This window comes from Protopterus annectens, chromosome 8.part0 (genome assembly GCF_019279795.1).
Source record: "Protopterus annectens isolate FY-2018-M chromosome 8.part0, PAN1.0, whole genome shotgun sequence".
NCBI lineage: Eukaryota > Metazoa > Chordata > Ceratodontiformes > Protopteridae > Protopterus > Protopterus annectens.
Window position 1 is genome coordinate 1,164,100,051 of NC_056741.1, and position 25,932 is coordinate 1,164,125,982.

At 43.3% G+C, this 25,932-nt stretch overlaps 1 protein-coding gene across 1 annotated transcript in view; it reads left to right on the plus strand.

Annotated features, from left to right (window-relative positions):
* Positions 1 to 25,932, plus strand: part of CFAP70 (cilia and flagella associated protein 70) — a 1,838,232-nt gene that overhangs the window by 1,394,981 nt on the left and 417,319 nt on the right. Inside the window, exon 21 of the mRNA XM_044079382.1 lies at positions 2,417 to 2,569. Coding sequence (XP_043935317.1) covers positions 2,417 to 2,569 — 153 coding nt within the window. The remainder of the gene's footprint in view (positions 1 to 2,416; positions 2,570 to 25,932) is intronic.

The following is a 25,932-nucleotide window of genomic DNA, read 5'->3' on the forward strand; positions in this document are numbered from 1 at the left end:
GAGAGTTGTTGATTGGTTCTAAAAAGAGGGGGATTGGTTTTAAAGCTATAAATGTAGGAATAGTAGGGGTGGGTGGAATTTGGGGGCAGGGCGGGGCTCAGAGCGAGCCCATGCGCAGCAGGGTTTAACCTGACATTGAGATCTGTAGGACCTGTGTAAGCATGTAAGTACAATGAGGTTTTTTTCTTTTTTTTTCCAAAAAATGCTTTCTTACCCTTGTTTTTGCCTTCAGTATACAATTTTTATGTAGCATACTGTTAGTAATCACTTTTTGCAGCCTTTTCACACATTAAGCTTTCTTCTGCCAATTTTCTGCTATTTTTGTAGTTTTAGGGTTGCTTAGAAACTTAGATATGTTCAGTAGGAAATCCTTAGAGATAGATATAGGAGCAACCCAGTTTAGTATTTTAAGGTTGATTTTGGGGCTTTGAGGGATTACTGGTAGTGCTGTAGACCCGGTATGGCTAAACAATATAGTACATACAGACAGGATAAAGTAATATTAACCTTGGCAAATCTTTTGAGAGTCAAGGGACAATGCAAGAAAGTTTCCAGTTAGGTTTCAGCAGGGGAGGTGTCCTTCTAGCATACAAGCCTTTCAGGGATCTAGCAGATAGAGTGGGATAGAACCTGATGATAGATACATAAGTTAGTATATGTGCTAAGTAGAGGGTCCTTCAGCCAGTAGAATATAGCACTGTTAAGAACATTTATTTTCTATACAGCAGAGCAGCAATAATCATAGAAAATGACAATAACACAATCAGAGTAGACAAGTAGTTAACACATTTTAAAGCTCAATTGTAGTATTATTAAATGCAGCCATGTATGTAAGAAGTAAAACAGTCTAAATAATATGAAATAGTGTCACTTTGGTTTAAAAAATCAGCCAATTCAAAGTCACTAGCTTATTTTTCTGTATTAGACTAGATAAAATGTGACCAGATATTTTAAATTTAAAACAGACAAATTGGAGTGTAGTACTGGCGTTTTACTTTAAATATCAGATATCCCAAAGCCTCTAACCATTATTTTTACAGTAGACTTATTTCAAATTGCATACAGATATATCTATGGGTTAATCAGGCATTACTTGTCTAGCTTAACTAAAATCAGTAAACATTGTTTCTAATGCCAACACCAAGTCAATTAGATATAAATTGCATTTATAATAGCAGTTTTAGTACAACATAGTTGCATAGAGACAACATAGCTGCAGTGGTAATGCCAGTAAAACATTGTTGCTGAATGGCAGAATCAAGCCAGTGAAATAAACAAATAAGCAGAGCAGTAGTCAAGAATCAGAAACATGAATACCAGTTGTATACATCCAAATAATTAGCTAAAAACAATTTCCCCTTACAGTATAAATACCACCTTGGGTCTTACTGGAAAAGAAACCACTAGCCTAGAGGTACTAACCTGATTAACAAAGGATAAATGAATAGAATTAATCAAATAGTTTAAGTTAGCATACTGTGGTGGTATGAACCGTAATTATTAAACAGCCAGGAGGAGTGGTTTTGGAAGAACAACAAATAATTAAAACCAGGGGGTAATAATTAACCTCAGACTAAACTGTAGTAGCCTATGAAAGAAAGAGCAAGAGATGTAACAAATGGCAGAAAATTAATGTGATATATATCCAAGTGAGTGGAGTGCACAGAGGCTAAGGTAATTTTGCCAGTACTATAAGTGCTGATGAATCCACATATTTTACGCTGTGACCACTTCTGGTAGCATTATACAGTAAATTTGATAAATCTAAAAGAGATTGTTTTGCAAGGTAGGTAATATGGTAAGATGTCACAGTACCAGCAAAGATTCATGATCACTGTGGAATAAAGAAGAAAAAAGAAAAGGAGAACATGGTATAGACCTGCCTTATTTCATAAAGGAAGGCAAAGTGGTGGAGTTCTAGAGACAGATTGGGAATAGAAGGGTATGTGAATGGCAGTTTGGGGGGCAGTTTAACTGAGACTTGAATGAGTACTTTTCTGTGGAAAGGAAGACAGTACAATAGAATGTTCTGCCAGAGGCCTTGTTAGCATAAAACTTGAGAGAGCTTTCAGAAAGGACTGTGATAGTTTAGCAAAATGACTGGGTATAAGAGATGGTGCATCTGCATACTGGGTTACCTACATACTACGAGAGATGCAGAGGAGCAGTGATATTCATCCACTTGTACAGTTTGTATGTTAAACATATACACACACAGTACATATCTGTGTGTTTGTCTGTGCATGCATGGATACTATAAATGTTATGTTTGCTTGGCAAAATGCATTATTCATAATTAAGCATATTTACTTTCCCAGTACTTTTTATCCTAAGAGTTAGAACATTTGGGAAAGAGGATATAAGAGTGATATTGTTCAACAGATGTGACCTATTTATCTTTTCCACTTTTTTTCAGTTTGTCCAGAGAGCTCTTGCACATGAGTTGCTGTGTCCTGAAGGAGGTCCCAGTTGCAGGTACCACATAGCACTAGCAAGATTCCACTTGACAAGGAAAGAATTTCATGAGGCTGAAGAGAACTTAGAGAAAGCAGTACAGATCAATCATCGGGTGAGAATTTATTTTTTAAATATCTTTATTACATCAACTGTGTTCTCTAAGTAGGCTTCCTCTGATGTCACTGAAGCATAATGCTCCCTTCATCCATTATTGTCATCAGTCACTAGATTTCCTTTGTGTCAAAAAGACAGTTTTAATTTCATTGCATATTTCACCTTCTGATAAGTTATTTTCCTCCTAATGTGCTTAATTGTTAGATTGTTTGCTTTTATAAGGACAAAATATAAAACAGTCAGTTCCCAGGCTTTGCAGCAGAATATATTAATCATTAGACAATTGGCAAACTGTACATCAGTACCCTGATTGCAGAACGAACGTTCTCCAGCGGGGTATTAATGTACAAGTAATGCCTGGTGAAAAACATGTCCACCACTTCACGACAGCATATCAAGCCACCGTGGAGCTCGGACTGTCAAAACGGAAAGGTCGCCATTATTTTGTGCTTGCTAAGCAGCGTTTTTGCAGTTCAGCAAGTGTAAAATATAAAAAAAAGAAGACAACAACAAAAAAGGTATGTGTGTGTGTGTGTGTGTGTGTGTGTGTGTGTGTGTGTGTGTGTGTGTGTGTGTGTGTGTGTGTGTGTGTGTGTGTGTGTGTGTGTATATACGTTCATGTCAGTGAGAGTGAGCGAGCCATTATTTTATACTCACTAAGCAGCACTTTTGCTGTTTAGTGAGTGTAAAACAAACAAAAAAAAAATTTAAATAAAGCGTGTGTGAGAGTGTAAGAACGAGGGAGAGCCAGCGATTGAGCGAACAGTCTGTCTGCATGTGTGTGTGAAGGCGTGCAAGAAAGCATTGAGGCTGTGTGTTTCTATGTGTGTGAGAAAGAAAGTGAGAGTGATGTGTGAATTAATACGTGTACGAAAGCAGAGAAGACTGTGTGTGTGAGGGAGATCGAGAGAGAGCGGTCTTGTGTGATTGAATGCATGAATGAAAGTAGAGAAGACTGTGTGTGTGTGTGTGTGTGTGTGTGTGTGTGTGTGTGTGTGTGTGTGTGTGTGTGTGTGTGTGTGTGTGTGTGTGTGTGTGTGTGTGTTTGTCAGATCGTGAGAGAGTGAGAGCGATCTTCTGTGAGTGAATGTGTATATGAAAGCTAAGTAGACTGTATGTGTATATTTATGTGTGTGAAAGCAGAACAGACTGTGTATGTGTGTGTATGGGAGAGAGAGACCCATCTAAAACCCATAAGATTTAATCTGAAGTTGTTAATCTTCTTCCTATTCATCACTGATGGGTTCAGTTCCGAGTCCTCAGAACCGAGTCGGCCTTATACCAAGCTTGCATGCACCAAAAACTCTGAAGCTAAGCTGCTATCGACAATGCCCTTTACGCAGTTACCGCAGATCTCATTTGTTGCACAACCATATAGCAGCATTTCACCGAGCTCTCCAGCTAAGTGATTTATCTTATACATTTACAAGTTTTTGTAAAAGTTTTTTCCTGTTTATAGTCTGTTATTTGATATCTCTATTGTTTCAGCTGTACCCACAGGTATCTCTTTCTTACCATTGTTGATATTTTCTAACTTTCTACACTTGTGGTATCTTATTACCTTTGTTGGTATTTCCTCTCTTTCTTTACTTCTTCATTTCCTTCACTATCCTCACTCTTTCCTTTTTGTGTGAGAGTGTGTTCTATTATGTCTGAAAAGAAGGGAACTACGGGGTTTAAACACTGCTCTTCTTGCAGTGGTAAACTTCCGATTAGTGACCTCCATGAAGATTGTGTGTACTGTTTGGGGGTTCCGCATTTGTTGGCGAAAGCCGTGTGTGATATTTGTGCTAGCTTCAGTCAGCGGATGCTGAATGAATGTCGGAATAAACTGATTTTGAAGGGTCTGCTTGCTTCGTCTTTTTCGGAGGCTGTTTCTGCGACAGAGGTCTCATCCCCTCCTTCTGTGGACAAGAAACATCCTTGCTCAGACCCCTCTTAACCGGCCGGTGACAGAGGTAAAACCCATAAACACAAGGCCCAAACATCTTCCTCAGAGCACTGTTCTGCCTCCTCAGTTCCGACTACTACATCGGTTCTGAGCTTGGCTCCAGCGAAGCTTACTGAGGTCACCTCATCGGCGCCTACCCTGACACTGACGACTATGGTGCTGTCTACTGCCTCAGTTCTGATCAACTTGTCTGTTTCTGCCTTGGCACTGACATTGCCCATTTCTGCTCCGATTCTGGTTCTGACAACAACCTCTGAGCCGATTTTGTCATCCACCCTGTTATGACCTCGGCTCCTACCATACCGTTGTTGCCGGTTTCTAAAGTGGAAACGTCTGTGCCATTCTGTGATACACCACGGACCCGATACTTGTCAACTGTGGACCTGTTTGCCAGACAAGCCTGCAGCCCCTTTTTGGACTGGCCTGATTCCCTCTCAGGGGCATCGGTGTGATCCACCAGAAGCCTTTCAGAATTGGATGCGGTGTGCCTTTTTGACCAGCTGCTGACCACCAGGGGAATTTCAAATCTGCCTAGACCCTATTCCCACTCCAAGCTTTGGGTCTATTACTCCAGCGACCCCTACTTACTCTCCTCCCTTGGATCCCTCAGTTCCAAGGCTCATTTATCCGTTTTCTAGAGGACCCCCTTCCTCGGCATCAACAAGGACAGCATCTGAGGCCCCAAGGCCCCTTTGGGTGTCAGTTCCGTTGGAACCCACCCTTCCTCAATCTCATGCTTGGGAGAGTGGAACCTCCGGTCCCGGTACCGGTTCTGATGGTGTTATTGGTCCCAACTTCGGATCCAAGGGTGACTACTGCTCCGAGTTTGCTTGAGGCTCCATCCTTGGGGGTAGACCGCGTGGAGCGGGGTGTGACTTTGGTTCTAATTTTGTCTTCTTCAGTTCCAGGCTCCCACTCCTCTTCAGGCAGGCCCACTTTCTGGGTGATGGAGAGGGTATTTGCTTCCAGCAATCCTCCTGCATTGGTTATCCCCCCAGTTCCTTCTGAGCTGCAGCTGTCAAAGACCACCCCTCCAGGACTCCAAGAGCACAAGGCCCAGGAAATATCCAGGATATTTCCCTTTCTGAGTCTTCTTCGGATGCTCCCACTGAAGATTCCCCCCCTGAAAACTGGTGTGTAAGAGGAAACACATGGACTCCCCAGAGGAGTCCCTCAAAGAAGATATGGACTACAATGATGTGGAAGGGTCCTCACGGTCACCCTCTGATGATGTCTCCTTCGGAGACATCATGGAAATCTTGAAACAGAGGGGTGACTGGAAGCCCTCCCACCCTTCCTCGGATGAATCCGTAGTCCTGCAGGCCTTTCGCTCTTGGCCCTCTACTTCTTGGGTGAGCCCCCCTGCTGATGAGTTAGTTAAGCTCATTGTGCAATGGGTATGGAAGAACCTGGACTTCGTTGAGGCCATCCCCAGGAGATCAGACAAGGTACTCTCCCCTCCAGAGGATCAACGCCATTGGTCTAGAGGTTTGCCAGTGGATGCTATGGTGGTGCCAGCAGCCACGAAAAAGGACCTTGCTGAAGAGAGTCCTGCTGTTCACATGCCCAACAGAGAGTCCCGGGCAGTGAACAGGTTAGGGAAGCAAGTTTTTGCATAAGCGACCTTTGCAGTTAGGTCTCTGAACTTTTTGGCACATTTTACGAGGTTCTAGAGAGATCTTATCTCCGAACTCTCCGGAACCCTCATGGGCCAAGTATCGGATGGAGCATGAGATAAAGTTGCTTCCCAAATTGCCACCCTAGAGTCATTATCCAATTCATCCATGAGATTACTGTCACATGCAACCGAAGGAGCAGCTAGAGCTGCGGGTGCAGGCATAGTCATGAGACACCTGGATGTGCCTTTGTTACCTCGCGGACTCCTTCAAGTCTTCCTTTCTAAATGCCCCTATTGAGCCATCAGCTCTGTTTGGTGCTAAGGTCAAGGATACATTAGCCAGGTGTGAGCAAGATGGGAAGACCTTGTCTGCCATTGGCCTATGCTTTTCCAAAGCTCAGCGTTCCTTCTCCAGGAATCAGAGGAGCGGGAAGATGTGGCACAAGACATTTCAAGGTCCTTTCCAAGACGCACATGGTGAGGACTCCTCCAGAAGCAGAGGGGGTTCCAATAATGGAAGACGTCCCTTTCGCGGCAGATGGGGTCCCCGGAACCAGGGCTCCAGAGATTCCTTCTTGGGTAGACCATATCAGTGCTCCTGAGGCGCTGCCCAATTACTTTCCTCTGGAAGCAGTCGGGGCGCATTTTTCTCTGCACCAAGCTGCCTGGCTCTCCATTACAAATGATCATTGTGTGCAGAGAATCATTACCAGAGGCTTCCGTATTCCCCTAATAGCTCATCCAAGACCTCCGAAATCCCTTCCCGATGTTCCACCCAGTCACAAAGGGAAGAGGCAGCTTCCAAAATACGTAAGCTATGTCAAAAACGAGCCAACCAACAGGTCCCTCCATATCAGTGTGGATCAGGGTTCTACTCAAGATTCTTTTTGGTGCCAAAGAAAACAGGGGACTGGAGGCCCATTCTAGATCTCAGCTAACTAAACAAATCGGTAGTTCAGACCAAATTCCGCATGGTCACGATGCAAACCATCCTCCCCTTTCTGCGAGAGGGTGTGTGGATGTGCTCATTAGATCTCCGGGATGCGTATTACCATATCAAGATGGAGCCTCCTTCACTTCCAGTTGGGAGTCAGTCGCTACCAATTCAGAGCCCTGCCTTTTGGTCTCTCGATGGCCCCTAGAGTGTTCACGAAACGCCTGGCAGTGGTAACAGCTCATCTGAGACTTCAGGGATTCCAGGTGTTTCCGTACCTAGACGATTGGCTCCTCTCTGTCCCCATCAAGTGTCTTCTGGTCAAGGCCCTCTACTACACCCTAGTTCTAGCAGAGTCACTAGGCATCACCATACATTGGGAGAAATCGAACCTTCAACCCTCACAGCAACTGGAATTCATAGGGGCAATATTCAACACCCAGTCAAGCCTGATCTCACTTCCTCTCCACAGGCTTCACAGACTAAGGGAACAAGATCAAGTGATACTCTGTCGAAGAAAGGTGTCTGCAAGGGAAGTTCTCCAATCCTTGGGATCTATGGCTGCAGCCATCCCTATTGTTCCCTTAGCCAGACTACACATGAGATTACTACAGTGGCTCCTTCAGGCCCAGTAGATACCCAATCTTCACCCCCTGAGCTCACAGATTTTCATCACCAACACTTGCAAACTAGATCTCCCCTGGTGGATGAGTACGGATGAAAATCTTTGGTGTCTCCCCTTCCAGTCTCCACAGCCCAATGCCACTCTGACCACGGATGCTTCCTTGATGGGGTGGGGGGGAGGCACTTCCAGGGAAAGTCAGTCCAAGGCACGTGGTCTGATGTAGACATCAACTTGCATATCAATGTCCTGGAGTTAAGAGCAGTGCTATTGATGTTGCAAGCTTTGTATCCGCTCCTTCCATCTGGAATGATTGCTACAACATGTCCGTGGTCTGGTACATAAACAGGGAAGGACCAAAGCCTACCCCATATGTCATGAAGCCATGAGAATCTGGCAGTGGGCAATAGCTTCCAACCGCTTTCTGATCCCAACACATATCCTGGGGAGCTCCAACGTGATTGCGGACAGGCTGAGCAGATGCATTCTGCATTCTCACGAGTGGTCTCTCAACCCGAGTGTGGCAGTGGAAATTTTCAGCTGTTGGGGCCAGCCATGCTGTGACCTTTTCGCCTTCCCCACAAACACAAAGTGCAGCAGCTACTTTTCCCCCTTTCCCCCTCTCAGGGAGTTACAGAGAGATGCTTTGATCCATGATTGGCCCACGGGTCTCCTTTATGCTTATCCTCCGATTCCTCTGATTCCCCTTGTTCTAAGGAAAGCTATTTGGATAAGAAGCAAAGTGATCCTCATTGCCCCATTCTGGCCTCATCAAGTGTGGTTTCCCTTTCTTTGACCTCATCTGTTACAACCTCCTTGGATCCTAGACACTCCTCAGGACCTCATGTCTCACCCACAAGGGCTGACTCCCCCGAATCTGTCCACTCTCAAGCTGACAGCTTGGTTTCTCCACTTCCGTTAGTTGCCAGGCAGGAAGCCTTCTCTTCACCCATACGTGATATTCTTTTGGCATCTCATAAACCATCCACCAGGAAACTTTACAGGGACAAATGGAAAAGATTCTCTATTTGGTCATGTAATCAGAAGCTAGACCCGTTCTCAGCCCCTGTAGTCACTATTCTTCATTATCTGGCTGAACTGTTCGACAATGGGGCCTCAGCTTCCACCATTCAAGTCCATCTAGAAGCTGTTTCCAATTTCCATAACGGGTTGGATGGAGTCCCGCTTATTTCCTCTTGCCTTTGCAAGACCTTCCTCAAGGGTATTTTCCACAGCAGGCCTCCCATCAGACAGCCAGTGGAGGCATGGAATCTGTCCTGGGTTCTGCAGTCTTTTTCTCTGCCCCCTTTTGAACTGGCTGCGACATGTGATCTAAAATTCCTGTCATGGAAATCCTTATTTCTGATGGCTATAACTTCAACCAGAAGAATTTCTGAATTACAAGCATTATGTATCAAGAGCCCTTATCTGATCTTTCATAAGGACAGAGTATCACTTTGTACTAACCCATCATTTCTCCCCAAAGTAGTTTCTGACTTTTCAATTAACCAGTCCATTGAGCTCTCTGTGTTCTCTAACAAGGGAGAATACTGCCTACATTCCTTGGATGTTCATAGACAATTACATTTCAATCTGGACAGAGCTAAATCCTTTCGCAAGTTGGACCAGCTTTTCATCTCCTTTGCGGGTCCTAGAATGGGAGGCGCAGTATCGAAAGTTACTTTGTCTAAATGGCTCAGGGATTGCATTGCCTTCACTTATTCACTTACGGAGAGATCTAAGCCTGGCCAAATCAAAGCTCACTCAACTAGGGCTATTTTAGCATCTGTTGCCTTCTACTCAAGGGCCTCCATTGATGGCATTTGTGCAGCTGCCATTTGGGCTAAGCCCCAAACCTTTATCAAGCATTGCAAATTGGATCTGATCTCCAGGGGAAGAGCAGCCTTTGGTTCAATGGTTCTCAGGAATGTTCTTCCATAAGAGCCACCCAGGTTCTCCAAGTAGCTGGGTACTCTGCCCCATCAGTGATGAATAGGAAGAAGATTAACAACTTCAGATAAAGAAGTTATGTCTTACCATAACATTCCATCTGAGTTGCTGATCTCCTTCCAGTCATTACACCCTCCCACCCCCCCCTCCAAAGGTTCCTGGCGGATCTTCTGGGTCTTTGTGGTGTATTAGGGTTTCTGTGCAGAGATGGCCTCTGACTTATTTCTTCTTCTTTATGTTGCATGTGAACTCGATCTGAGGTAACTGAGTAAAGGGCATTGTGGGTAGCAGCTTAGCTTGAGAGTTTTTGATGCATGTAAGCTTGGTATAAGGCCGACTCGGTTCCTAGGGCTTGGAACTGAACCCATCGGTGATGACTGGAAGAAGATCAACAACTCAGATGGAACGTTATGGTAAGACATAACTTCTTTATTTCATAACATTGAGACCAGAACATCTAAAACCCAAAACATCTAAATCCCATAACATCGAATTTCACAACATCTAACACTACAAATCACAAGAAAATAACATCCCCTCCACATATAATGACACCAAACTGCCAAACACTCTTTTTACTACATTTCTGCAGGGGGCAAGCCCCCCTGCACCCCCCACAACCCTCGTAAATTAAATATACCAACTCCAAGATCGCACTACAGTGGGAAAATGTTTCATAACCCCACTGTATCAAGCCCCCCTGCAGAAACATAGTAAAAAGTGTGTTTGATAGTTTGGTGTCATTATATGTCATTATATGTGGAGGAGATGTTATTTTCTTGTGATTTGTTGTGTTAGATGTTATGAAATTCAATGTTATGCATTTTAGATGTTCTGGTCTCAATGTTATGAAATTAGATGTTATGGGTTTTAGATGTTTTGAAGTGGACCCGAGAGAGAATGGGTTGTATGTAAAATAGTTGCTTCACATGCTTATTATTTTTTATATATATATATATATATATATAAAATGTAAAATGTCTCCTTCACTACCATTAACATATACTACAGCAAGTTTGAAACATTAGGCGGAGGAATTATTTTACATTAAAAATATATATAAAAAATATAGTACTTAAAAAATAAATAAGCAAGTAAAACACAACAATTTTACAAAGAGCCCATTCTCTAAGTACAATAATGCCCTCCAGGGTGTGTGTTAATGTGTAATTAATGCCCTTCCAGGGTATAGAAGCCCTCCACCTGTGGCATCAGGCCTCATAACACTACAGGGTGGGTATTAATTACACATTAATACACACCCTGTCAGGCATTATTGCTTGCTTAGCTCTCAAGTGATCCATGAAACTATCAGAGAGTGCCAGTCTGTTGATATCCCATTCATTGAGCACCACACCATCAGTGTTTCTTAAAACACAGAAATGCAGGAGAGACTTTTATGAAGGATGTACATTGATCAGCAGTTTAATGTTAGCTTTCCCAGTGTGAAAAAAGAAACTGAGAAATAAGAGCAAGTATTTTTTGCCATCTTCAGTAAAATTCAGGTACTGGCTACTAAGTACACTGCCTGGATGCCAGCAAAGAAGAAGTTTAAAGTCCTGAAAGAAAATCAAGACAGTGTGATTAGAAAATACTGTCTGGGAAAAATCCTGCGACTGTTTAGCAGATAGCAATTCAAGCTTCAGATTTTGTACAAGAGATGGCTTCCAGTAATTGAAAAAAAAATAATCAAATGTATTCAGAGGTGATTAAAATAAATCAAACACTGAAGGATTATATCAACTTAGATAGCAAAAGGCTGGAAAAAAATAAAAGAAACTTTAACTTTAACTAACCATTCAGATGAACTGATAAAACAGCAAAAAAATCAGAGGTTGAAATGAAGAAAAGGCTGGTTGAGTATGAGATTTCTCAAGAAGAGCTGTTGCAAAAAATGCTAGAGTTAGATGACAGCCTACACTGAGCAAACCTGATCTTTTCTGCTGATTAATAGTTAAGATAGGAGAAGATGAGATAAAAACAGTGCTGTATAATCAATCTGCAGGAAAGTCTTCAGGAACAGATGGTATTCCTGTGGAAGTTTGGAAGTTAGGATGAAAGAAAGTGGTAAAGATCTAGAATGTTTTAGCAGTATTTTAAAAGGAGGGGAATTACCAATATCTTGAAAGAAAGCTATGGTGGCTGCAATACCTAAATACAGTAAAGACGCATAGGACCCATCTTCGTGTAGACTCATTTCAATTTTAAACTAGGATTATTAACTGTTTACATCTTTACTAGCTAAAAGAATGGCAAATGTGTTGCAAAAATTGATAGATATGGAAAAATTTGGCTTTGTGGAGGAGCGGCAAACATTTGACAACATTAATAGAACAATGATAATCCACAGGGAAGGAGAATGTAAGACAATACTGCTGTTGATGGTGGGACTTCACACAGAGAAAGTATTTGACCAAGTTAGCTGGGATTTTATAAGTAGAGGGAATAATTTGCATTCATTGATGCAATAATAAGGTTAATTAGGAGAATATATGAAGGATTGGAGGCAAAAAATGAAAGTGGGAGGGTTCCTCTCCGGTATGTTGTGTCTAAAGAGAAGAAGCAGCCAGGAATGTCATCCTTCCCCTTTGTTATTTGCTTTATATTTAGAACCTTTGCTGAAGAAAATAAAGGACTCAGAAATTCAGGGATATAATTGGCATCAGAAGAATAGCTGGTTTAGTCAGCTCCCTGGGTCACTACTAAGAACCAGCATTCCACCCCTCAGCTCTTCAAGTGAAGAGAAAAAAAAACAAAACATTTCACTAATAAGCCAATTGCTTCATCGTAAGTGATCGTCTTACTACAATTAGCTCTATGATCCCACCCCAGCTCTTCCATTAAAGGGCAAAATTTAAAAAAAAGTGTTCCTTTTATTGGCACACCAACTAGATGACCAGATGCATGATACCCCCACCCCAGCCATTCAGGTCCCATTTCTCTGCCCTGCCCCCAACTCTTCTTCAACATATTTAATTAAAAAAATAATACTTTCTTCTTTTAAACTGGAGCAAACTGTTTGCTACAAATGTACACGGAGACAAAAGAAAGTATCATGCAATCCAAGCAGAAATACAGACTCGTTTAACATATTGTGATAATTGACCAAGACTTCCCACAGTTCTGAGAACTTTATAAATGTGTTGGAAGTGCAACCAGATCTTAGAGATACATAGATTCACCAAATAAAATACCATGATATTAGAAACTTCAGAGGGAACTAAGATTTGGTTTTGGATTGATGAGTTTTGTTAAACCTGACACTGACTCCTTCCAAAGGACTTTATTTGGTAAACAAACAGGAGAGGCCACTGCATAAACTGGAAGGGAAAGCACCTCAGTTCAGAAAAGACTAAGAGAGAAGCCTGGGGGTTAAGATAAGAAAATAAGTCGGTCCATAAATTCGAAGGAGGGAGCCCATAGTTAGAAGAGAAGAGGAAAGTGAAAGGAGGATGAATTTCACACTGAGGAAATAGAAAAAAAGAGTGCTAGAACGTAGTCATAAGCTTGTTTCCAAGTTATAAACTCTCTGAAAAGTTCTTACCAATAAGACACCACTTTCAAGTCCAGAGAAATGCAGGATCTTCCTTCCAGTCAAACCATAAATACTTTATACTTTCTCCCTTTTTCTAGCAATTCTTTTTACCATCAAAGAAAAGTCCAATATAGCCCACTTCATAACTCACCTTCAACAGCAGGTCATATGCATCTGTTTCCAAAAAGGACCCATCATGTAATTATCCCAACCCCTCTATTTATACAGATCTAATTCATATTATTGTATTACCAGATGATCGAATGTCACAACGTTGAGACCATAACCACAAAAAATCACATAAGCGAAAGTTTAAAACAATGAATCCCAAAACATTAAAAAACAGAAAACAACCAAACCTACTACCATTTCTACCTTCATTCACTTTTGCAGAGAGGCTTTGTCCCCCCATGTCCCCACACTCCCTGCAAATAAAATATGCCAATTCCAAAATCACACTAATTTGAAGGAGACAAAACAGTCTACTGATCACAAAATAACAATCCTCTTCACATTTCAGCTCTATGGCACATAGCACAGTACTGACTACACCTTCCCACTTCACCAAGATCTCCCTCAACATTATAACTAATACCTTTTTTAATTAGTAAGCACCAGCTGCACATACATTAACTCCTGCACCTACACCACTACACTAACCACTACGTTTCTACTTACAACACAATACTTTATTGTTAAAGCTACAACAGAAACTAGCAACTACATAACAATTCATCTGATGTTGACAGTCTTCATTAATTCTTGACAGTTGGGATACGGTTCCGATCCTCGGAACTGACTCTGCCTTTATACAGCTCGCTCCAGCCAAAAAACTTTCGAGCTAAGTCTCTACCCACAATGCCCCTCTCTGTATTACCTCAGATCTCATTTGACGCTCTGTCAGCAAGACGTATCAGCCGTTGCTCTCAGCTAAGTGACTTAGTTTTTCTTCTATAGCTTAAATATTCTTAAATATTCTTAAACTGTCTAATTTTGTGATTTCCTTTGAGTGCAAGTAGCTCTACCCCATACTTTATTCTTTAGATCCCCTCTCTTCCTTCTTAACCCATCAGGGTTTTTCTCCAATGCCATCATTGGTATTCTTCTCCACCTTTTACTACCCTGGTAGTCTTATTTACCATTGTTGGTTGATCTCCTCCCTTTGCCTTTGTACCATACTGGTACTCTTCCTACCATTGCTGGTAGATATCCTGTTCTTTCTTTCTGTCATGTGTAAGTGTGTGAGTGTTTTGCATTGTTAGCATTCCTCGCCATTTCAGTATGTCAGAAAAAACATCAAAAGGCACGTCTGGATTTAAGTGGTGCCAGGATTGTGGAAGAAAGATGCCCAGTTCTGACAGGCATCTTTCCTGTGTTTACTGTTTAGGAGCCCCACACTTAGAAACTAATTGTGGTTTAAGTAAGGGCTTCAGTCAGAAAACTTTAGTGGAGCACCATGACAAGCTCTTATCAAAGGGTTTGTTCAAATCTCATTTAATGAAGTCTTGTCCAAGGCTGACTCTCCTACCCAGGATACTCCAAAAAAAATGAAGCCACTTGGTACCTGTATCTCCATCATTGCCGGTGGCCCACAAACATAAGACTTTGGTTCCGACCCCCTCAGAACTGACTGCTAAGGTACCAAAACTTCAGCCTGATGTCTCCTTGGTACTGTATACTTGACACAGTGCTGTCGGCACTGGTGTTTGCTACAGCCTCCTTAGTTTCTGGCTTGGTGTCAACCTTGCCTTCTGCTCAGCATCATGTTTCACCAGTTCCCTTTGCACCTCAGCAGTCTCTCCTCATTCCCTCGGTGCCGAAATTATATCTAGACACATCCGGGACAAGATATTCTCCATCTGTAGACACTTTCATGGGCCAGCTGCTTAGCCCCTTTCTAGAAGGTACAGAGTCTCCTTTGGTCTTCTCAGTTCAATCCTCCATGACTCTATATGAGTTGCATGTGAGGTTGGTGGATCAACTGTTGGTGGCCAGAGGTATTCCTGCCTCTTCTCAGGTCCCACTCCCACCTGGACTTGGGACCTCCTCTCCCAGGACTCCTACTACTTCTCCTTCTCTGACTTCCACTGGAGTTTTGGAGCCCAGCACTTCGGTACCTCTGGTACCAGTTGTTTCAGTGCCATTAGGTACTTCCACCTCAGCACCAGATGTTGCCTTGACTTTATCAGTTCCTGCTGTGGAGCCAACAGCCTCAAGGAGCTGAGACCTCACTGTCAGTTCCATGGCTCTCAGTTCGGCACCTAGTTTTTGAATAGTGCCGATCTGGGTTCCCAGAACATTATCAGTTGTGGGTCCTTCTCCGGCTATAACTTAAGAGGGCAGACTGTTGGAGTGCGGTGCGACCTCGGTTCCAAGGTGGTCTTTCTTGGTTCTGGGCTTCCACTCCTCTTCAGGGGGGCACTGCCTTTCAGGTCATGGAAAGAGCCTTAGCCTCTGCAAGCGCTCAGTTGGTCCCACTGCTTTGAATTGTCATATTTCCATATCCTCCTGTCCAGAGTTGACACCAATCTCTACAACAGAACAGCAAGCACCAAAGCTTCAAGTTGCCCATGTACAGGGCCTCTCTTCTTCAGAGTCCTCTTCAGAGATCCCCACTGAGGAACCACCCCAAAAGAAGACATGCAAAAGGAAGCACCTGGATTCCCCTGAATGATACGTCGATGAAGACACAGATTTCGATGAAGGGGAGGGTTCCCCCTGGTCACCCTATGAAGACGCTTCCTTTGGAGACATCCTGAAAATTCTAAAACAGAGGGGTAATTAGAAGTCCTAAGACCCATCCTTAGAGAAAATCGTGTACTTGCAAGTCTTTAGTACCCAACCATCTACTTCCGGGGTGCCCCCACCTGCTGATGATCTCATCAAGCTAATCATGCAGTGGGCTTAGAAGGCTGCTGACACTATAGAGCCTATTCCCTGGAGACCTGTCAAGATACTATCACCACCAGAGGACCACAGCAGTGGGGCAAAGGTTTGACAGTGGATGCCATGTTGGTGGTGGCTGCCACCAAAAAGGAACTTTCCAATGAGAGTCCTTCTGTACATCTGCCTAACAGGGAATCTAGGATGATGGACAGGTTTGGAAAGCATGTCTATGCTTCATTGACCTTCACATAAAGTATTTGAACTTTCTGGCACACTTTGCTAGACTCCAGAGAGAGACCTGATCAAGGAATTATCAGAAACTCTAGCTGGGGCTGTGTCTAATGAGGTACAAGATAAGGTCACCTTGCAGCTAACCACCCTGGAGTTTATATCAAATTCGTCCATGTGGTTCATTACACATGCAGCTGAAGGTATGACCAGGGCAGTGGGTTCTGGCATTGCCATTAGATGACATGCCTGGTTGTGCTTGTGTGGAACCCTTCAAGTCTTCCTTCATCAACGACAGGTGTGAAAATGATGGTAAGACTCCATCTGTCATAGGCATTCATTTTTCTACTCCTCAACAATCATTTTCCAGGAATCAGAGGATTGGAAAAATGTGGTTCAAGAAGTCCCAGGGGCCTTTCCAGGACACAGGTGGTGGCAGCTCAAGTAACTTAAGACGGCAGACTGTTAGGGGGGAGCTCAGACAGAAGACAACAACCCCAAGGCAGTGGTGGCCTGTGAAACCAGGGGTCCAGAGACTCCTTCCTTGGACAGCCCTACCAGTGCTCCTGAAAGGAGGCCTGATTGCTTACCTCTGTAAGCAGTTGAAGGGAAGACTTTCAATGCACCTGTCAGCCTGGCGACAAATAACCTCCAATACCTGGGTGCAGAAAATCATTGCCAGAGGCTATCACATCCTCTTTACCCTTTTTCGATGTTCTCTAAGAAAAATCCCCAATGTTCCACCCCATCAGAGGGATCAAGCTGCCAAAGAAATCCAAGACTGCCACAAAAAAGAGTAATCCAAGAAGTCCCACCAGACCAGATAGGATCCGGGTTTTACTCAAGGTTCTTTTTAGTGCCAAAAAGATGGGGGACTGGAGGCCAATATTGGACTTCCGACTTCTGAACAACTTTGTTCAGCAAACAAAATTCTGGATGGTCATAGTTCAGTCTATTCTCCCCTTTCTAGAGGAAAATGATTGGATGTGCTCTATAGACCTTCAAGATGCGTATTATCACATAAAAATAGACAAGTGGTCAAGAAGGTTCCTCCACATTCAGCTAGGGGCTAGTCACTACCAATTCAGAGTGCTGCCCTTTGGTCTCACCACAGCCCCCAGGGTGTTCACCAAATATATGGCAGCTGTCACGGCTCACATGGGGTTATGCAAAGTCTGGGTGTTTCCTTATCTAGACAACTGGCTCCTCACCGCCCCAGCCAGGCATCTACTGATTTAAACCATAGACTTCATCACACACCTGTTCAGTACCCTGGGGATTACAGTCAACTACCTATGAACCTACCTATGAACTATGAGAAGTCTCATCTATTCTCCACTCAAGTCTTAGAATACATAAAGCCAGCCTCAACACAGTTTCATGCATAGCTTCTATACCCTTTCACAGGCTTTAAAAGATAAGGTCACAAGTTCAACCCATTTTACTGAAACACAAGGTGGCCTCTCACCTTATTCTTTAGGCCCTAGGATCATGTCAGCAGCTATTGCATTGGTTCCACTGGTAAGGTTTCACATGGCAATACTTCAATGGCTTCAAGCCTCACAATGATTCATTCTTACTCATCCTTTAAATCAAAGACCAAAAAATCATCAAAAGCTGGAGAAAAACACACTGTTTAATATAAAACACCTTTTAGTAAGCGCTTTTGTCTCCTTCAATTACTGGAGACTTCTTCAGACTGAATTTAAAATAACACACAACTTTTTTATATACAAGTACTTAAAACACATGATAGATATCACATGATAAGAAACAAAATCACAGGATGTAATGAAAAATTAAAACTTATACATTTTTAAATCACCCAATCCTGGTAATGGAATGTTGCAAAAAAGATTTGTCCTGGTGGATGAAGTTGGAAGAAATCCTAATTGGCCCTCCATATGTTCCCCCTCAGCCCAAGGCCATAGTGACCATGGACACTTCCCAGATGGGCTGGGGGGAGGCATTATCTGGGAAAGACAGTCCAAGGCACTTGGTCTCCTCAGGACCCCAACTTGCACATCAATATCCTGGAAATGAGAGTAGTGCTTCTGGCATTGCAAGCCTTCCAAGCTGCTCTTCCTCTAGGAACAGTTGCGATCCAATCAGACAGCATGTCAGTAGTCTGGTATATCAGCAAACAGGGGGAAACCAAGTCCTACCCCCCTGTGCCGGGAAGCTCTCAGAATTTGGCAATGAGTGATATCCTCCAGCCTTTTTCTTGCAGCAATGCATATCCCAGGGAGCTCCAATGCGATAGTGGAGAGCAGACACATTAAACTACCTCATGAGTAGTCTCTCAATTCCAAAGTGGCAAAATACATTTTTTTCTGCTGGGGTCAGCCTTGTTGTGACCTGTTTGGCTCCCCAGTGAACAAGTGCCATACTTACTTTGTCCTAATCCCTCCACAGGGGGAGTTCCCGAGAGACACTGTCCTCCTTGATTGGCCCTCGGGTCTCCTTTATGCCTTCCCCCCTTTTGCCTCATTCCCCTCTTCTTGAAGAAACCTCAAAGGGAGCAAGCCAAAGTGATCCTCATTGTCCTGTTCTGGCCCAGGCAAGTTTGGTTCCCCTTTCTATTGCCTCGCATGGTTCACCAACCGTGGATTCTGGACTCAGTTCCAGACCTGCTGTCTCACCTGCAAGTTCTGCTACATCCCAGTCTTCATTCCCTCAAGCTCACAGTTTAGTTTCTGTAATTCTGTTGTTCGCCAGGCAGAATTATAGTACTTCTCTTGTCCAGAAAATTCTTCTGGCTTCTCTGAGACCTTCAACCAGGAAACTTTATTCTAGTAAATGGAAAGGAAAGATTTTCTATTTGGGCCTCTGAAAACAATTTAAACCCCTTCTCAGCTCCAGTTGAGAAAGTTTTGGAATATATAACTGCTCTTTTTGACCAAGGAGTGGATGCCTCCACCATTAGAGTTCATTTAGTAGCCATCTCTAAATTTCACAGTGGATATTATGATCATTTGTTAATTTCCCATTGTCTATGCAAGGTGTTTCTCAAAGGAGTTTTATTTATCAAACCTCTACTCAAGGACCCATTATCTCTGTGGGATCTTACCTTCATTTTGCAATACTTAGTACTACCTACCTTTGAACCAGCTGGCTCTTGCTACCTCAAATTCCTTTCCTGGAAAACTCTTTCTGGTGGCTATCACTTCCGCCAGAAGAATCTTGGAAGTTCAGGAACTTCGTGCGAAACCATCGTGTATCATCTTTCATAAAGAACCACCACAAAACACCAATAGCACTATTGGTGCTTCGTGGTGGTTCCTTCCATTTTTTGTTTTTCTTGGTTTAAGTTTGCTGTCATATTCCTGGTTTATCTTTCATAAAGATATGGTGTCATTCAGAACCAACCCTTCCTTTCTTCCTAAGGTGGTCTCTGAGTCAAACATCAATCAATCAGTCTATTGAATTACCAGTTTTCTTTCCCAATTTCTCAAACAAGAGTGAATATTGTTTACACTTATTGGACATTCATAAACCACTAAGGTTTTACCTGGAAAGGACTAAAGATTGCAGAGCATCAGACCAATTGTTTATTTCCTTTTCAGAACCAAAACTAGGAAAATCCGTATCTGTGCCCATAAGAGCGCATTCAACCAGATCCATCACCACATCAGCTGTTTTTCACTCCAAAGCTTCCCTAGATGAAATATGTGCAGCTGCAACTTGGGCTACACCTCATACTTTTATCACTCATTACAAATTAGATATGGTTTCCAGGGGAAGAGCTTCCCATGGCTCTATGGTTCTCAGGAATATCCTTCCATAAGGCCACCCAGGGAATAAAGTTGCTGGGGACTCTGTCCCAACTGTTAAGAATTAACGAAGATTGACAACATCAGAAAAAGAAATTATGTACTCACCATATTTTTCCATCTGTGTTGTCAGTCTTCATTCATTCCTGACATCCCACCCACCTTCCCCCTTCATTAGATTTCCTGGAGGATCGGACCCTTTTCCTGGGCTTTCATTATGGTTATTACCTTAGACATTGCTTCTTCTAATGATTTCTGTTTTCTTCTTGCTATAGTCTGCAAACTTGATCTGAGGTAATACAGAGAGGGGTATTGTGGGTAGAGACTTAATTCAAGAGTTTTTTGGCTAGCACCAGCTGTATAAAGGTGGAGCCGGTTCCAAGGATTGGAACCGTATCCCAGCTGTCAAGAATGAATGAAGATCAACAACATAGATGGAACTTTATGGTGAGTATATAACTTCTTTTTAAAAATCTTTTGTTTTTTAAAAGTTAAACTTACACAAACTTCTCCAAATACAACTAAACCATTCAACATCAACTCCGCCATACTGTTGTACATTCTCACTACAAAACATTAAAGGGACAGTGCACCACTAACTCACTCACCCTTTACAGTTTGCATTATGGTTCGATATTCTGACATATGGTCTTGTGACCTTTCACTTATGTGATTTTTCATGGTTATGGTCTCGACGTTGTGATGTTCAATCATCTGGTAATACGATAATATGAAGTAGATCCCTATTTAAACACCTTCCAATTCTCCACCTACCTCCTTATTCTCAAAATATCAGCAGCCATAATTACAGATGTTCTTCATCTCACATTGCTGCAGTCCTTACATATGGGTAGTCCGCTGTCCTCGGTCGGCCCGAATACCAAAGTATTAGGCTGACGTCGGTCATGGGTGCTCAGAACTGACATCAGAGCGTCAGGGTATAAGAGCGCATGACCGACGTCATATCCTCAGTCTTTTTTGCCGCATGGTCCGATGCAGAAGCAGCGTTGCAAGTGCCGTTCGGCGTTCTGAAATTTTCGTATTCTGAGTTTCAGACCGAATCCAAGTTGGGCTAAGTACCCCGTTGGGGAATATTTTTGTTTTTCTTGCCTCAGTTAATTCCGGATGTCAGAAAAAGTGAATAATTGTATTTCTTGTGGGAAACAGATACCGCATAGGGATTATCACTCTCTTTGTATTCCTTGTTTGGGACCTGAGCACGTGAGTCGGGTGTCGCTTTTGTGCTAAGTTTAATAAGCGCACCATCAAGTGTAGGTTAGATTGCGCTAGGCTTGTCTTCGATGGCGGTGTAATTATAATATGCCGTCGGATCCTCCGGCCCGCTACTGAAAGCGCAAAGACAAATCTTTAAAACCCAGACAGGATGAGTCGTCCGTTCGGACGCCGGCTCTTAGGAACTACTGGGGAATCTGTGGATCCGGCCAAGGTTTCAGTTGAGTCTCAGGAGGAGACTTTGATTTTGCAAGATGTGGCCTCTCAGGAGGCAGGTCAGGCTGAGGGGGCCTCTCAGGTTACTGTTCTCCCTTCCTTACCTAAGGGGATTAGGCCTTCTCCTTCTGTTTCTAAGGCTTCTTCCAAAGGCAGGGCTAGTTTACCTTTCCCTGGTGTCAGTCCTAGTTCTGCAGGTTCTGTGCCTAAAAAGCACATGCTTAAAATGGCAGAAGATTTAATTACTTTGATAAGAGGTTCTATGCCCCCTCCTGATAAGAGGCCCAGAGTGGAGCCAGAGGTGGAGAGTTTGGAACAGGCCTCAGATGATTCAGAGTCTTGACTGAAGACATTCAGGATTTTCCTACTTATTCTGATTCTGATGCAGAGGATTCCACTCCTTCTGCTTCTCCTCCAGAAGATTTTTCCTTCTCAGAAACACTTCATTCTATGAGGGAGCATTTTAAATGGGAAGGTCAGGATTTCTCTGATTCACGGAAGAGGCTTAGGGAGTTCTTGTTTTTACCACAACATAGGCCCTTGGCTATACCTCCTGTTTTGGATGTTGTGCAAGATGTTTTCTCTGAGGCTTCCCTTAATCCAGATTCTTTGCCTCCTGCCAGTTAAACCGGACAGGTATTACAGAGTACCTGAGGCTCATAAATATCTGTATAAGAGTCCTAGGGCAGACCCAGAAACTATTAGCCAGGGACCTAAGGGTGGCAGGGCTTCTGTTGTAAAGAATCCAGTTCCTATGGATAAAGAGGCTAGAGCTTTGGATAGATGGGGTAAAAAGGTGTATACCTCTTCTACTTTAGCAATGAGGGCTTTGAATTGCCAGTTTCATATGTTAAAGTATCAGAATTTCCTCCTTACTCAACTAAAATCTAAAGTGGATGCTTTGGCAGAGGGCATTGAGTGTAAGGAATTACAGGATTTGGTACATGTCTCTGAACAGGTGGGTAAGCATTCTTTGCAGTGTGGTTTTGATGCTTTACAGGCTTCTTCCAGCGTGGCTGCCACTGGTGCAGTTCTTCGCAGGCACGCCTGGCTTAAGGATCAGAATTTGTCAGAGCATGTTAAAACTAGAATTGTGGATGCTCCTTTACAGTCTGAAGTTTTATTTGGTCCCCCTGTGGAGTTGGTCTTGAAAAAGATGGAAGACAAGGCTAAGTCTATGCAGACTGTTAAAGACTTCTTGCAGGTGCAGCCTCCAAAGTTTAGTAGGAATTGGCCTACTAAGGGGTGGGCGTATCCTTCTTCTGATTCTCAGTCTAGAGGTAGATCTAGATGTGGTAGGGGCAGAGCTCAGAGTACTTTCAGGCCTAGAACATGGAGTTCACCTGCACAATCTTCAGGTGAGGGCAGGGGCCAGTCCTTTCATAAACAGGCCCAATGACCTGCATTTTCAGCTGCCAGATTCTTCTTGCCTGGCAGCTCCTTTGGGAGGAAAGTTAGCACTCTTCAAGCAAAACTGGCTTTTAGTCACCCAGGACAAATGGGTATTGGACATTATAAACCGAGGCTACAAGTTTTATTTCCATACATTGCCTCCTTTCAAAGGTATGCCAGACGTTCCTCCTCAACAAAGGGTAGAGGCTTACAAGCAGATTTCTTTACTTCTTCAAATGGGAGCCATACAGCCGGTCCCTCTGTCAGAAGTGGGCCTAGGTTTTATTCTCGCCTGTTTCTAGTACCAAAGAAAGGGAACACGTGGAGACCGATTTTGGATTTATCTATCCTCAACACATTCCTGGACATTCCAAAGTTCAAAATGTTGACGTTGCAACAGCTTTTACCTTTGTTGGGCAAAGATCACTGGATGGTAACTCTGGATCTCAAAGAGGCTTATCTTCATGTTCCTATCAGGCCCAGTTGCAGGAGGTACCTGCGTTTTCGGGCTGGGACTTTACATTATCAGTTCTCTGCATTGCCCTTTGGCTTATCTACTGCACCCAGGGTGTTCACAAAGGTTCTGGCTCCAGTGATAGCCTTCTTCAGGTTGAGAGGAATACAAATTTATCCTTATTTGGACGATTGCCTGATTCTTGCTCAAGACAAGTACGAACTTCTTCATCATCTACAGTATGTGATGGCAGTGTTAAGGTGCCTAGGGTATTCTGTGAATGAAACAAAGTCCAGTCTAGTACCCTCTCAGGAAATGTGCTTTCTGGGTGTGAGACTGAATACAGCTTCCCAGATGGCTTTTTTGACCCCGGACAAGCAAAGAACCTTACTCTTTACTTCCATCAATTGTCTCTACAGTCCAGGCTGACTGCAAGGACAGTCCTTCAAGCCTTGGGGTTCATGGCATCTTGTATCCTGGTGCTTCCCAATGCCAAACTGCATATGAGGAAGCTCCAATGGTATCTCAAGAACGTATGGACACAACACTGCCAAGATCTGGACACTGTCATTCAAATAATACCTTGCATTCAAAGGAATTTTTGTGGTGGGCTCAGGAATGTCACCTAAACAAGGGACTCTCTGTGACCCGACCAGAGGCGAGTCAGATTATAACGACAGATGCCTCGGACAAGGCTTGGGGAGCACACCTCAATGGAAAATGGGTTCAAGACACGTGGCCTGCCAGACTTCAACATTTGCATATCAACTTGAAGGAGATGTTAGCAGTCCAATTTGCATTGATGGCTTTCAAAGATTTACTTCACCCAGGGCAAGTGTTGATTCAAACAGACAACACAACTGTCATGTGGTACATCAACAAGCAAGGGGGAACACATTTGTACCCTCTTTGCAGACAAGCGATGATTTTGTGGGAGACTGCTCTCAGTTTACACCTCAATCTTCAGGCAAGGTTTCTACCAGGAGCACAGAACTCCTTAGCAGATGTGTTGAGCAGACAGATAGTGGATCCCCACGAGTGGAAATTGGATCCTCATGTATTTCGAAGGTTGACAGTGTTATGGGGAACTCCAGACATAGATCTGTTAAGCTTCTCCACTAAATTTCCAGTTGCCAAAGTTTTGCACAAAATGTTTCATCCCACAGCTTGGAAGGTGGATGCTCTATCCTTCAGTTGGAGCAATCTTCACGTCTATGCCTTTCCACCTCTGCCTCTCCTCCCAAAGGTACTCTTGAAGGCCAGACAAGACAAGCCATCCATGATTCTGATAGCTCCAGATTGGCCTCGACAGCACTGGTACCCTCTGCTGAGAAGTTTAGTACAGGAGCCTCCATGGCCTTTGCCTTCGATTCCGCACCTTTTGTCACAGGAGGGCAATCATTTCCTCAATGTCAGGATTCAGTCCCTGCATCTAACAGCCTGGCATATTCTGTTCTAGACCCTGGAGGGTCTCAGCTTCCACAACAAGTTTTAAATGTTATTTTGGAGGCCAGAAGGCCTAGTACAAGGAAAGTTTACTGATAAATGGAGGAGGTTTTTTGTTTGGAGCAAAGCAAAGGACTTTGATGTTTCCAAGCCTGATTTAAGTGTTTCTCTTCAATACCTTACAGATTTATTAGACAAGGGTTTGTCTTTCTCCTCTATAAAGGTTCATGCTGCAGCCATTTCTGCTCACTATGACTGTGACCCTCCTTTGTTCTCTCATCCTTTGTTTAAGCAATTTCTTAGCGGGGCAAAGAACATAAGACCCCCACGTAGAGCTCCTACTCCTGCCTGGGATCTCAATTTTGTGTTGGAAAAACTTACTTTACCTCCATTTGAACCTGCAGCTACTGCCGAATTGAAGTTTTTGTCCTGGAAGACTGCTTTTTTGTTGGCCATCACGTCTGCAAGAAGGGTTTCTGAATTACAGGCCCTTATGGCAGTTGAACCCTTCCTAATTTTTCATAAGGATAGGGTATCTTTACGTACTAATCCTACTTTTATGCCTAAGGTGGTTTCTAGTGTGGCCTTGAACCAAACTATTCATTTGCCTACTTTTTATGCAGATCCCCAAAATAAAGGGCAGAAGATTTTGCACACTTTGGATATTCACAGGCAGTTGCGTTATTTGAGCAGAACTAAAGGGTTCAGACAGTCTCAGCAGTTGTTTGTTTCTTTTGCCTTGGGTTCTCAGGGAAAGCCTGTTTCTAAACAAACTATTTCTAAGTGGATTGGTTTTTGCATTGCTTTCTGTTATTCCCATCATGGTAAGGAGATTCCGGCTGGAATCAGGCCTCATTCCACTAGGGCTACTGCTACCTCTACAGCCTTTTTAAGGGGGGTGGCTACTAAAGATATTTTGGAAGCAGCTACTTGGAGTTCAGTGCATACTTTTCTAAACATTACCACCTTCCTCTTTATTCTAAATCTAGGGCTGGATTTGCCACTGCAATATTACAGGGCATTTTGGCAGCTTCTAATGCTTTATGATTTTGCCAACCTCCCTTTACCTCTGCTTTGGGATTCTACCCATATGTAAGGACTGCAGCAATGTGAGATGAAGAAC